Source organism: Pseudoliparis swirei, chromosome 22 (assembly GCF_029220125.1).
Source record: "Pseudoliparis swirei isolate HS2019 ecotype Mariana Trench chromosome 22, NWPU_hadal_v1, whole genome shotgun sequence".
Lineage (NCBI taxonomy): Eukaryota > Metazoa > Chordata > Actinopteri > Perciformes > Liparidae > Pseudoliparis > Pseudoliparis swirei.
Window position 1 is genome coordinate 10,522,549 of NC_079409.1, and position 14,621 is coordinate 10,537,169.

The 14,621-nt window shown below is 40.8% G+C and overlaps 2 protein-coding genes across 5 annotated transcripts; both read left to right on the top strand.

Moving 5' to 3' along the window:
* Positions 1-614: 614 nt before the first annotated feature.
* Positions 615-11,423, top strand: fxyd6l (FXYD domain containing ion transport regulator 6 like). Its single transcript, XM_056444673.1, has 9 exons — positions 615-1,046; positions 3,108-3,167; positions 6,726-6,749; positions 6,963-6,986; positions 8,332-8,406; positions 10,184-10,220; positions 10,341-10,378; positions 11,029-11,054; positions 11,157-11,423. The coding sequence occupies exons 2-8, from the start codon at positions 3,116-3,118 to the stop codon at positions 11,031-11,033; spliced, it is 255 nt and encodes an 84-aa protein (XP_056300648.1). The 5' UTR covers positions 615-1,046; positions 3,108-3,115; the 3' UTR covers positions 11,034-11,054; positions 11,157-11,423.
* A 302-nt stretch (positions 11,424-11,725) lies between these two features.
* On the top strand, positions 11,726-14,379 carry fxyd7 (FXYD domain containing ion transport regulator 7). Of its 4 annotated transcripts, none has more exons than XM_056444671.1 (6): positions 11,726-12,266; positions 12,839-13,071; positions 13,204-13,278; positions 13,380-13,416; positions 14,008-14,045; positions 14,145-14,379. In XM_056444671.1, the coding sequence occupies exons 2-6, from the start codon at positions 12,936-12,938 to the stop codon at positions 14,162-14,164; spliced, it is 306 nt and encodes a 101-aa protein (XP_056300646.1). In that variant the 5' UTR covers positions 11,726-12,266; positions 12,839-12,935; the 3' UTR covers positions 14,165-14,379. The 4 variants fall into 4 exon arrangements, with proteins under 4 accessions (XP_056300646.1, XP_056300645.1, XP_056300644.1 ...); XM_056444670.1 differs by having other exon boundaries at positions 11,726-11,870; positions 12,013-13,071; XM_056444669.1 differs by having other exon boundaries at positions 11,726-13,071.
* Positions 14,380-14,621: the final 242 nt, after the last annotated feature.

Genomic DNA, 14,621 nt, shown 5'->3' on the forward strand with positions numbered 1-14,621 from the left:
ATATTTAATATGTTATGGAAAAATCTTCAATAGCGTCAATGTTATCAAGTGTAGAGTGAAATCATTCAACATCTACATCAATGGGCTCCACATGAATGGACTACACCTCATAATTTTTCAAAATCTTTATTCTCCAAAGTAAGAGGTGTAGTCCACTCATGTGGAGCCCATTGATGTAGGAAATGAATGTGTTCATCCTACACTTGATAACAGTGAAGCTATTGAAGATTTTTTTCCATAAAATATTAAATATAATTCATAATAATTATTTAAGATGAGTTTTTTTCAAAATAACAGCTGTAGTACATTACAGGGTTGCCATTTGACGTATGGTATAAGTTCTGTCAGCCTTCACAATCTTTCAGTGGATATATTGAATATTTTTGGAATATGTTTTTCCTGGATTGCTTTTTACAGACGGTCCCTGGGCTTAGGTCTCACAGCTGATCGCACATTGAGACCAACGTTATTCATCGATCTCGGAGACCGGCTTTTTTTGTAAAATGAAGGTTGAAGCTTGCTGTCGACATCACTACGATCACAGAGAGGTGTTGTTTGTGTTTCAACTCCGTGTCGTTTGAGAGCTATTGAGCCGGGAAGTCCGAATCTGTGAATATCTTTCTAACTTTACTGAACCCAGCCAGTTCATTACACCACGCTGCAACACGCGCACTGCCTGGGTATTTTGGGGGGGATGCGCACGATTTACAGTTCATTATAAAATCATGTTTTACTTTAGCACGGGAGTAAACTGGCCAGCAGCGAGTCCTCGTGAAGTCACTCCAGAAGCTCAGCTACACACCCCTCGCTCTCATTCCTGAGCCGAGTCCCAGAAGGAACACTGCTCTCCTCGGGCCAGGCGAGTAGCTATACTACGGAATCTCCAGAGAAGCATTTATTTGTATTCATTTTATTCGCATGCTATAAGAGAAGGTGTTTGCGGATCATATGTAATCTCTTTGGCTGAACTAACAAGTGGAAAACGTGTTCAGCAAAGTGCGGGCTGAAATAAACACGCGTTAGAGCTTACAGGAGGCTGATACACGGTAAGTTCATTTAAATGTACACGTGTGTGCTCTGAAATTAATACATTTTCATAAATGCAATGCATTATTAATACGGCTGGAATTATGAGCGCAATCACCTTAAATGTGAAGCTTTAGATTTAAACACATCCGTGTGCTCAGGATTTTGTCTGGCAGAGCTTTTCCTTCTTCTTGTTTCCGAACACCTCTTCCAACTAACCACTATTCTTCAGCGTCACCTAGCTCCACCGTGTATGTTCATCCCACACATTTAAATCCACAAGATAATCGTTTTTTGTTGTTGTTTTTTTGTTTAGCATGTTTAGCCTACCATGCGTCAAACTGCGCTGTGGTTCCTTGCGTGAAGTTAAATGGAGTTTAATACCACACTGTGTACACTGAGCCCTGTCAGAAACTGGAATGAACAACAATATGCATTAATCCGTATCGCGTGAATTGGCGAGATCAAAAACGTGAAGTCACGAGTCCCACGTTTGAATTCCCAAGAGGCCTGTGTCTAAAGATGACAGAATGCATTCATATGGATTTTCCTGTTAGTGTAAATGAAAGCAACCCTTCTTTTTAATTACCAACTGTCAGAGTTAAGCCCACGTTCTTAACAATCCATGGTAAATAATTGTCAAAGTATTGCTTTATGTCTTTCCTGTCTTCCCATTCTGTTCCTCTATATGACTCGGAAGGCTAACAAACAATATTATTGGATAGGTTCTTATTAGAATAACTAAATTTGTATGTGTTAGATTAAACCTGATTGGCAGGCCTTTGATGTTAATCCTGCTCTCAGGGTTGAAGTGTTCAACTCTCTCCACTCCAACTCCGTGTTCACACCACCTCTCTAGTCGTGCATGAATTCCCAGCACTGCTCTGGGCCAGGGAGGGAAACCTTGGCTCTGCTAACGAATGCTTTGATCTTTGCAATGCAAAACATATTTCAACATTATCCCAGGGCTAACTTTTTTTTGTTGCAAGCGTGGAGCTAAAGCTGTGTGTACCTGCATTCCATGTATTTGCTGTGCCCTGAGATTGTATTGGTTGTGAAACTGAAACACTGCAGCCAGTAGGCTCTTCGGTCATGCAGTGTGTGGCGACTCTGGCCTCCAATACGGAGGTGCTGTCTGGATCTGGAATCTCTAACCTGTAAACACATCTCTGAGGATGTTGTAGACAGAAAAATGGCCCCAGGAGGGTCGTGTTGCATTTATAAACTAGATGACCCTTCAAAACGGATCCTAACCCACTGACTAAATATCAAATGCAACACAACACCGGCCTTCCCGTACACCCCTCAACTCTTATGCTGGAGTACTGAGGTGCTGAGCCTGAAATAGACCCTCTTCTCTTACCCAGAGTCAGGAGGCCATGTGTGCAAGAAACCTATCCTGATCGTGTGACATTATAGGGTACACGATGGAGCTTTGTGTCCCTGTGGTCTCGTTGAAGGGGCACAATGAAACACTTATTCAGAAGCATTACGGGACATGTCAGATCCAGTGTTTTTGGAGCATGACTTAAAGTCAAAGTTATCTGATTCCAGCCTCTTAAATGTAAATATTTCCAACTTTTAGTTGTGGACAAAACAGGATACATTTTTTAAAATCATTTTCTGACAAATATCAAACAACAAATCGATTAATCAAGAAAATATTAGACAGATTAATTGACTATGAAAATAGATAATTGGCCGCAGCCCTATGAACAATATCATTTAAACTCGAGCAAACAAGTTGGTGAATAAAGTATGTTCCTCCATTTCTGAATCCTTTCTGTTGGACAACAACTAATCATCACGTACCTTAATTGGTTGTTTGGGAGTTTCTGAGAGGTATTAGAGGGGAGTCGCTAAAGATTTTCACAACAGCCATCTCTCTGTTCTCACTAAGGCTCTTTGAGTTATGTTAGTCTAAAGGGACTCAGTAAATTACAAAATTCATCTATAAGTCACACAAAAATGGCTTCAACTGCCCGTTACCCTCATAAAAACAGCAACTACCCCAAAATGTGAGCACATTCATGTGACTTTATCTTTATTGTTGTGTGAGTTTCCTTTTTGTTTCTTCTCAGCAGCTCCAATGGATCTTGTGGTCTTGTTGGCGTTCAGCTCCTGGCTGGCTCCTGCACTCGGTGAGCATCCGGTTCACTCGACATGCTTTACGCCGTTCCGTACCGAGCTGTGTGAGCGTAGCGTTCTTCAGTTGCTTCCCCTTTCTGTAACTTTGGTTATGCTTTTAAACGCCTCCTCCTTAAACCAGCTGATCAGTCTGTCTAACGAGGCTTGTTAAGTGTCATACTTTAGAGGCACTGGCCATGAATGGCCACTTATTTGAAATGGCTGCTTGCCATTGTTCTTCTGCTCCTTCTCTTTTTGGTCAAATGTGTATAAAACGCCTTGTCTTGTTAGCATTGCAGGGATTCTGTTTTCAGAATAATTTCCATTTAATATGTTCTGTTTTATATCATTCCATGTCAGGGTTTTGCTGTGAGAAAAAGTCATGTCAGAATAGTCTAACTGTTTCCATAAACTGCAGTTTGAACAATCATTTATTCACACAGCTGCCAAGTTTCCCATTGTTAATGCTCTGGTATTTGATTTGTTTTGTCTATGCGCCTTCAGTTGAGCTCGCTGTTAAGCAGATTTGCCTCGACTGACTCTCAGGTCTGTTAGTCTGACCTTGTTTTTTTAAGGTGAAATAAGTTTCACAGGCAAACTTACACTTTGAGTCTACTGACATTTTGTTAACAGATTATAATTTTACTGCATTAAATATCAGTTGTCAAAGTTTATACATGAGCACATCTACAAGGACTGGCTGACATTTGAATGCTGTTCACAGCCTGAACAGTTGAAGAAGAGCTGTTTAAAAATGCATTAATGTTTGGAAATGTTGCCCAACACAAGTTTGAATGTCACATTCAATGTAATATTCCAAGCTTAAGTTGTTCAGCCTCTCTCAAACAATTCAATTCAATTCAGTTTATTTGTATAGCCCAATTTCACAAATTACAAATTTGTCTCGGAGTGCTTTACAATCTGAACACATAGACATCCCTGCCCCAAAACCTCGCATCGGATCAGGAAAAACTCTCAAATAACCCTTCAGGGGGGGAAAAAGGGAAGAAACCTGCAGGAGAGCAACAGAGGAGGATCCCTCTCCAGGATGGACAGATGCAATAGATGTCATGTGTACAGAAGGACAGATTAGAGTTAAAATACATTCAATGAATATGACAGAGTGTATGAATATTTCATAGTAGGCATATTCCACGATGGAGACCTCCACGATCCATCAGGCAGATGGCGGTAGAGAGGAGGGCGGAGTCTCAACAGTGGGCGGAGTCTCAACAGGACAGTGGCGTAGTCAGGAGCAGGAATTCCACGACCCAGACCTCGATGATCCATCAGGCAGATAGGATCTATGCCGTCTCATAGGGTCCGTTGACCCCATGAGACGTGAAGTCAAAAGGACTCCGGGGAGAAAGCAGAGTTAGTAACGTGTGATTGAGAGATGAAAATTCATCCCTAAGGAGAGAAAAAAAGAGGAGATAGGTGCTCAGTGCATCCTAAAACGTCCCCCGGCAGCTATAAGCCTATAGCAGCATATCAAGGGGCTGGACCAGGTGAACCTGATTCAGCCCTAACTATAAGCTCTGTCAAAGAGGAAAGTCTTAAGTCTACTCTTACATGAGGTGACTGTGTCTGCCTCCCGGACTGAAGGTGGAAGCTGGTTCCATAAAAGAGGAGCTTGATAACTAAAGGCTCTGGCTCCCATTCTACTTTTTAAGACTTTAGGAACTACAAGTAGTCCCGCATTTAGTGAGTGCAGCTCTCTAGTGGGGCAATATGGTACTACAAGCTCCTTAAGATATGATGGTGCATCACCAATCAAGGCTTTGTACGTTAAGAGAAGAATTTTAAAAGTGATTCTTGATTTTACTGGGAGCCAGTGCAGAGCAGCTAGTGCAGGAGTGATGTGATCTCTTTTCTTAGTTTTAATGAGAACACGAGCTGCAGCATTCTGGATCAACTGGAGGGACCTAAGAGACTTATTAGAGCAGCCTGATAATAAGGAGTTGCAGTAATCCAGTCTCGAAGTAACGAATGCGTGAACCAATTTTTCTGCATCTTTTTGAGACAAGATGTGCCTGATTTTTTAAATATTACATTGATGAAAGGATGCAGTCCTTGAGATTTGCTTTACGTGGGAGTTAAAGGACAAGTCCCGATCAAAGATAACGCCAAGATTCTTTACAGTGGTGTTGGATGCCAGGGCAATGCCGTCTACAGAAACCACATCACCAGATAATTGATCTCTGAGGTGCTCAGGGCCGAGTAAAATTACTTCAATTTTGTCTGAGTTTAACACCGGTGGTTATTATATGTGGGGTTAGATCCGTCTCAATAATTACAAATGCACACAGAGTGAGACTCACAAATGCAAACACGGAGATTCTCAAATGTGCACAGAACAATTCACAAATATATTCAATTTACAAACGCACGCAGAACGATTCACAAATACATTTCGATGCAAACGTAAATTAATTACGATTTGTATAAATGTAAAAGAAAAATCACAAATATATTGCTGCATTCCTATGTGGATTTGTCTATTTGTTTGTGGATTTATATGTATTTATTTATGGATGGCACTGCATTTGTTTGTGGATTGCTACACATTTGTGCACATTTGTACACACACATATATATATATATATCTATAACATCACCCTTAGGCTAGACCGCTCGGTGAATTTTTACCAACTGTCTGAAAGACTGCCGCTTCCAACCGATTAGAGTAGCAGCAGTCAAACCACGGGGATAAGCCCCGCCCCTCTAAGGCGGGAATGAAGCGAATGACGCTCATGTGATTGGTTGAAAATGAGGGTGACATCTGATTGGCTACAGTTAGGTCTATGTTGAAAAAAATGCATTTACGAGTTGAGCCGACAGAGGAGTCTCATAAATCCGTGCACAAATGTGTAGCGATCCACAAACGCATGCAGTGCAAATAAATAAATTTAAATCCACATCAAATAGACAAATCCACATAGAAATGCATAAATATATTTGTGATTTTACTTTTACATTTATATAAATCGTAATTGATTTACGTGTGCATTGAAATGTATTTGTGAATCGCTCTGTGTGCATTTGCAACTATTGACACTGATCTGACCCCATAATTATAAACGATGTCTGCATTTTGTCTCAAATACTGAACCAAGTAAAGCTGTCCCTTTTAATTATTGTGGTTGTTTTCTCGATGCACATGAGGCACATAAGACATTGTGATTGACTCTCGCTAGATTTAAAGGACCAGAGCAGAACATTAATGTGCCCAACATGAGGTTCCAAATGCATGCGCGAGAAGATGTGAAAGAGCAAAGAGGTGTTCACTCTCCCAGATCCTTAACGTCACACATATTAACACACATCAGATAAATAGACTAAGTAAACAAAGGTATGGAGATTAGAATCATACAGTGTACGGTTTTTTAGACAATTCGCTGTTGTAATATATCATTCGACTTTCCATAAATACAAGTTACGGCTTGTTGTTCACTCTTTTGGGCGTCTCTCTAGAGGGAGTTTGCCACACTCTCGTCAATGTTACCGTTTGCTGACTGCACCATGTGAATGTCTTATTAAAAATTAACACGTTTTGCTTCTTTTCTCAACAGCCACAGTGGCAGATGAGGACAAAGGTGGGTATTATTTGAACAGAAGCTTAGAAATGTCAAATTAAGATAAGCTGCACACTCATTTTAGCTGGCATATAAATTGGCACAGCAAACGGGCTAATGACTAGATGGATGACTGAGGCCCTTAAAGTGCTGAATAGCTGTCATATCACGAGTGCTCTCTGAAGTGTGTCACCGGGTTCTCATTTGTTTCCTCTCTCTGTTCTCTCCTACCAGACAGTGACAGTGCTTTTCATTACGGTGAGCAGATGAACGGGGACTTTTAATGGCCGACCCTCTACACAGGAAACATCTGGGAGGTCGAGACAAGAGAGTTTGCATTTTCCACTTGTTTTCCCACAAGTGACGGAAAACTGTCACCCTAAGGCCGAGCTTCTGGAGTAGTCCCACAGCGAATACTTCCCATCCCCTCCACTGTGGCGTCGGACGGATTTTAGATCCATCTAAGGCAACGATGTGCACAGAATGACTAAAAGTACCGACCATCAGTGTCCTGCTGGTTCTTTACCTGTTTAGTTAGCTTTGCACTGGTTTTCTTAAGAAGTCAAAGAGATTTTTCCATTGGATTTTGGATTATTGCTGAAAATAAACTCTGTGACAAACACTAGTTTATAATATTTACACGTTTTGCTTTTAAGATAATTTTCACAAATGAGCACCAGAAAATGTTCATATTGTATTTTATAATGTAAAGATCTCTCCAAAAAACATTAATATAAAACATTGACTTTTAGAAGAGGGAGCTGGCAGTGTAGCATGATAACTCATTTGCAGGCTTTAGGACTCCTTCCTGAAGGTCTCTAATGCTATTTTTGTGAGTCTTCTCCATACCCATGTTGTTCTATCCCAACCATAGTATGTCACCCTATTAAAAGACCAGTAAGCAATGGTTTCCAACCCGGTGGTGGGGAATCCTCAGGGGGCCCAAGATAAGTCTGAGGGGTTATGAAAAATGGGATAAGAAATATACATTTCTGTTTATTCCTTATTTTTGTGTGTTTTTTTCATCTCCTCTGACCTTAGAATTAAACAACGTAAAGTAAAAGTGCTTGTGACCTCAATTCAAGAGGTCACAAGCCAAGATGTTTTAGAACCACAGTACTAAAGGAGTGATGAACAATTCTGGCAGCTAAAAAATATAGCAGTGGGCAATTATTTCTCCTTCTTTCCCATAAATACATTATTTGATTTAGTTCATCGTGGCCAATATGTATTTAATAATGTCTGCAGGCAGTTAACTAGCTAACCAAACAAAGCAATGTTTGATGCATGCCCACAAAGCTGTGATCCTCATAAACAGGATGTTATCATTCACTTCAGTTTCCCAAACGAAATACTCCCTTGGTTTTGTAATGATGGAAACACAAACATGTCATATTCCTTCCACACAAATACCGTTAGAGTTGTTGACTGCAACTCACAGGAATGCGTGGTGTCTCGTGACCGTCAGGGGGCTGCACAACATGTTTGCAATGCTGCTCTCGACTCAAAATGTGGTAAAAGCTTTTTGCATTTGTCGTATGTCGTTTCTCAAAGCTTTCACATGTTAGTTACCATGCACCTATTTTTTTCCTTTTAATTTCAGATTATGAATCTCTGAGAATCGGTGGCCTGGTTATCGCAGGGATACTGTTCCTCATGGGGATCGCCCTCATTGTCAGTAAGTGTTTGTCCACCTTAAGTACACGGCGGTCCCTGTAACTGAGTTGACCTCGCAGGCTCCCGAGACAAGAAGGCCTCTGCTTCTCTCAGACGTCTGAAAGGAGGCACTCAATGGTCATGATCCGTGCGTCAGAGCAATTTGCCCTTTTTAAAGGGAAGAGATATATCTTTTCCCTCCTTAATCACAGTGTTCTCCCAAGGTTCCTGTTCCTCACCTGCACCTGTGGCCCCTGCTAGTGCCTGTGCTAGCCCTGAAACCAGGCAATAAATAATAATTAGGACCCAAATGCCTCTGTTATTCAAAAAGCACTTTGGATCCTAACTGCATGAAGTCGTTGCAAAACACATTCTGCCACGAGTTAAAAGAAAGGAGCTTTCTATTACACCGACAATAATTGATAGGTCAATAAATACACAGATTTTACACAGTGAAGCAAAGGTTTTCTAACTGCTGTGTTTGTTCACATATGTTATCTCTTCTCCAATTAACTTCTATTACATGTGAATATAAAAGTTACCAATTGGACCTTTTAGGTTTTCAACAATGCCAACTAATGAAATTGTTACATAAAATGTTGCGTTTAAAACACCATTGATAGCAACAGGCACCCTTTGGTGCCTCCGAGTGTCAAAGTCAGTGAGTAAAGGAGGAGCGTTATCTTTACCGTCGCATTGAAAATGCGGAAGGTAAAGATATTTGTTTATTTATTTGTATGCGTGTTATTCGCATAACAAAAAAAGTTTTAAACCGAATCGCATGAAATTTGGTGGGATGGTTGGTTATTATCCGGGGAGCATTTGATTAGATTGTGGGATCAATCGGGTCAAAGGTCAAGGTCATGGTCATGGAAAGGTCAACATCTTCTTTTTACCATAGCAAGGTCAATTTTTATCCAATTGGCATGCAACTAATGCCAAAATGTTCATAATTCAATGCCCAATCTTGTGATATGCGAAGGTATGCGCTCTACAGAGTGCCCATTCTAGTTTAAGATGCTTCCAGCTTTAGTCCTCAGAGTCTGTAGTCCACGCGTCTTGTTTTAGTCAACACTTCAGGTTGAAATAGCATCTGTTTTTTATGGACAGTTTCTCAAAGTATTCTACATTATTTCCAACACGGGCTACATGTTCCTTCAAAAAGTATATTCTCTATATTTTGTTGGAGTACTTGTATATCTGAAAGCTGTGTCAACAGGTGAGCCGTGACGTTGAGCTGTCATACTGAGAACCTGCACTGTGCAGATAATCAAATAGGCGGCCACCCATCAAAAGAAGACTTTATATACAGCCGCATCATCTCAATATCTATGAAGAAAACTACTCTATTTTTAGTCACTTTTTATTTTGTTGACCTTGAGAACAATAAAGAGCAGAATGGAGTCTTCCGGCACATGTTTTGTGAATTCATTAACCATTTATGATGTTTATAGGCAAAGTGGGGTGTATCTAGAATACATAACCAAATATGTTGCATTTCAAACTCTTTTGCAGACTTTCACATAATATAAATGCTGCTAGCTGAATGTTTTGCTACACACTGGCTAAACAAGAAAACATATAAGGCCTCCCAAGACATGCTGGCCAGAGAGGTTTATTGGAGCAAGCTCAAGAGTGTAATCATGCACCTATCGAGGCTTGGAACAGCCTCATCCTCTTTTAATAGCCAACTAAAGGGAGAGGCGTTCGGGGACTGTTGAAGCTGCATACATTCTTTTCATTATGCCATTTTAAACACATATAATTCTTTCTCTTGTGTTTTCCCACCCAAAAAACAGCCCGAAAATGTTCCTGCTCAAAGGGTGACAAGTCGAGGTGAGTGAAATCAAAGTTTGGATAAACATACCACACATTTATCTGAAAAGAATTTTAGTTTTCTGTAAAATAGATAAAACATCCCTCACGTCAGATTATAAAGCTGTTAATGTTCTTCAGGTCCAGAAGTCCTGATGTGGAATCGGTTGTTCCTCAAGGTAAATATTGTTCTTTCTTTTATTATAATAACTAGCTATGTACAAGAAGGGGATGAGTCGACTCTTTTTCCTGAGAAAGCTTCGATCCTTCAACGTGTGCAGCAAGATGCTGGAGTTATTCTACCAGTCGGTTGTGGCCAGTGTGCTGCACTTTGCCATTGTATGCTGGGGAGCAGCATCGGAGCCGGTGACACCAGCCGTCTTAACAAACTGGTTAGGAAGGCTGGCTCCATCATCGGCTGCCAGCTGGAGCACCTGGAACAGGTGGTGGAGAGGAGGACGTTGAAGAAACTGGTGTCCATATTGGACAACCCGGACCACCCTCTCCACCACCTCCTACAGGGACAGAGGAGTACTTTCTCCAGACGTCTCCTCACGCTCCGCTGCCACAAGGAGAGATACAGGAGAACATTCCTGCCGACGGCTATGAGGCTCTACAACAGTTCACCTCTTGCCAGATCACCCTAACCCTTCTTATATTTGTGTTTTTTATTTTTATTTTTATTCTTGTGTGTTGCTGCTACTGGCTCGACAAATTTCCCCTTGGGGATTAATAAAGTATATATCTATCTATCTATGTTAAAAGTTTATCAAGTAGATTTCTTTCTTTTTTAAATTTTATTAAACGGTCATCTAAAACTCTTTCACAGCTTAGACAAAGGACAACGGAGATCTGGTGAGTGTCTTCTAAACTTCTGCACATCTATTTTCTGCAAAAGGGGGCTGAGCGAGATTTTTTCACAACCAATCAAATGTATGTTCCTCCTCTTTTTCACAGTGCTACTGACTTCCCACTAGGTGGCAGCAAATACCTTGATCACAGCAGAGGACAATCTTTCCACGAAAACAAGAAGCTTCCTTCCATTTCTTAATGTTACTGTGCTCCTTTTATCCTTTTTAAATGTTTGTATCATCAATCACGGGGCCTAGATAATGTGCCAACGTTAAATGCTAGTACTATAGTGTGGTAAAAGTGTGATTCTCATTTGTATTTTTATGACTTTCACATTGATGCAAAATAATAAAGCACATGTTGGAAAAGGTTTCTCCTGCTTTTATGCGTGGCTGTTTCGTTTTCTCTGCCATTAGAAGAAGACCAGCAGTGAACAGCATTTTATTTTGCTGCACTAGCGCTTCTGCTGACTCTGCAGATGCTTCAGTTACACATGCAGTAGTAACTACCAGCAGTGTGTGTGAATGATTTATGCGCTGCACTATGCAGCACTTAGAGTGGGCTGTGTTTTTATTTTTTTTAAGGAAGAAAAACATTATTAATTTGATCTATTTTTCTTTTCAGTGCCGCTTTTATTGGCAGACTTTAAGCCGTGGTGATTGTGGCATCCCCCTGCAAACGTGAAAGCTGCATAAGCAGACTGTATTCTCTCCCTGGTGTTACAGAACCGACTGCAATGCACAAAAGAAAGCACTGGGAAAAGAAACGGGGGGGGGGGGGGGTGGAGCATGCAAGCACCGATTCTATGACGCATTAAGAGTAAGAAACTGATAGCTTTTCATTTTTCTCGCATGCAATTAACACCCCCATACACTTGCATGCTCCACAGAAGACTGTATGATACTCAGTAGACTGTTAACTGTCGAGCTTATATTAGCTGTTTATCCTTTTATTTCATCAGATTGTGGGCGACTGTTGCGACCCACTCCTCCCAGTAGTCCCTGCAGATCTAGCACTGGGAGTAGCCCAGCACTGTAACATGCAGTGTCTCTCTGTGGCCACCAGAGGGTTCCTGCTGAGTTTACAGAGAGGGTTCTGAAGCAGTTCTGCATGCTGCCCAGCGACTTCCTTTCATATCCAACCATAAACTGCAGCCTGCTACACTCTGGGAGACGGAGGTCCTCAACATCTCTAGTGCAGCCATGTCCACGACAGGTTTGACTGAATATTTATTCTTTCATGGGATTTTCAAGGCTGTATGTGTAACAAGCATGAAACTATTATCCTTATTCATATTATCATTATTATTAGAATTATTTTATGTTTGGTTTTTAAATGTGTAATCATTTTATGATTTGCTTAAGTGCCAAGAGCCAATTTACTGCTGATGCATGTTATAACAGGGAGTTTCTTTTCAGTAAAAATCCTCACTGGGATGAATAATTGAACAATACTCATAAATTATGTTTCTCTGAAACTGCAGAATATGTGTGGCAGAGAGAAAACAGCAGAAATAAATACAAGCTGCCAGCTCAGCCACTTGGGTGTGAGCGTTCAGCAACATGAACGCCGCATTATTGACGCCCAGATACTCGTAACAATCTGGCATCAGACATGCTTTATATTTGCAAAACCACTGTTTTTAATTTTCTTTAACCATTTTAACGTGTCAAACAATCATCATAGCTGTCATTTCTCTCTGTGCTGTGAGGAGACCCCTGTATCATGCTGCTTGCTTGCGACACACTTATTTTTTCATGGTGCATCTTTTTTTCTGCTGAGCAAAGATGCTGCATTGAGCTCCTCTCAGAGGAAAAGAAAAAACCTCCTGAGGAGTTGTGGAGCCACGCCTTCAGATGTGAAGAGCTGCCAGCCTCGCTATCCATGGTGCTGAACACACGCCTCTCAAGCTTATTGCTGTCGCCGCACTCAAAGCTGCATGTTTCATCTGTTCTCTATAACTGCCCCTCCTCTCTCTTTGCAGAAACTATGTTTCCAGACCGAAGTAACTTTGAGTATGGTAAGATGTACACTGTATACTACTTTCTTAAATTAAAAGCACACAATATATGTTGTACTTTTTACTACAGTGTGTTTCAAGCTCATCATAACCCCACCCCGATAAAGTCCCGTACGGTTGTGTCCCTTGTAGATTATGACACATTGCGGACTACGGGGATGGTCCTTGCAGTAATCATGTTCGTTTCTGGCATTTTAATAGCCCTCAGTAAGTTATCTACTCTCACGTATAAATTGAATACAGAGGCTTAATCATATACACATGATCAACTGTACCTTTTTGTAACTAATCTATCATTCTTCAAACAGGTAAAAAAATCACAAATTGTGTAAAATCCTCACCCAAGTAAGAACTGTGCCAAGCTTAGTGGATGATCCGCCTGCGCATGCTGTATGAATTTGACTTGAAAGGAATACCCGACCAGTGTGGAAACCCCATCTGTTTGTTCTTTGACTAAAACTGAGTTCTCCTCAGCTGTTCCTTCCCCCGCCCTGGATGCCTGTTCTCCCTTGTTCTGCATACTGAACCCAAAACACACTTCCAACACATTGAATCATTTCTACACCTTATGTGACGAACCCCGTGTGGGTAGTGCTTTGCTGTTCTCTTTATTTCAGTGCTTGCTCCTAAAACGTATGCATCCCACTCCTCGTGTGGAGGTAGTGAGTGGGCAGAGTGTATTAATATGATCTGATCGCATGCCGCTTTCATGGCAAGATGAGAAGAAAGAAGAGGGCTGTTACTTCTCAGTTACCTCTGAATCCTGTGGCTCCAACTGCTTTTGGGTCATGAAACCCTCATAATGAGTCCTCTTGATCAAATCCAACTCCAAGTTGAAGTTGTGGCCACAGTTTTCAATCTTTATTTCCTAACCAGTCATCTTTAACAATTAAAAAAATTCAGATACTTACTCATTTCCTTTTTTTCTGTTTGCAGTTCCAACTCATCTGGTACCCAGATCCCAAAGACAGAGGGTACGTTCACATCACTGTTCTGGATCATTCTGGGCTTGGACTCGATGATGTTCACTTTCTCTCTGCAATCTACCTAATGTGTTTCCTCTTCCTGTGCAGTGCCTCCTCAGACTGTGTAGAGAACACAATCTCTACCTGAAAGGGGGGATGCCGTCACAGGAACCACAGCAGCCAATGCACACATACGCTGGTTACCTGTGACGGCTCGATGATCAACAGCATCCTGACCTGGTTTTATTTAGTCTCCCACAGCGTCCTGTCAAAAGTCTTTCAATAAGTTATTGTTTATTAATGTGAGTGTTGGGAATAAAAGAAAAAATATGATCAACCATGAGATTTGAAAAGTACTTATAATGAAACAAATGCAACAATTGGTGTGTCTCTTCTTTACATCTGAGTCCTGTAAAACAATTTAAATTAAGAGCATGATTATTCATAAACTGACAACATTTCCAATGCGAAAAATAAGGAACTGCACGCATTGATCAATTGTAACAATTATTATTAATTTTGCCGTTTTTTTGTTTTGTTATCTTTTTGCTAGCATGAAAAGATAATTAAGAAACCAAGAAACAG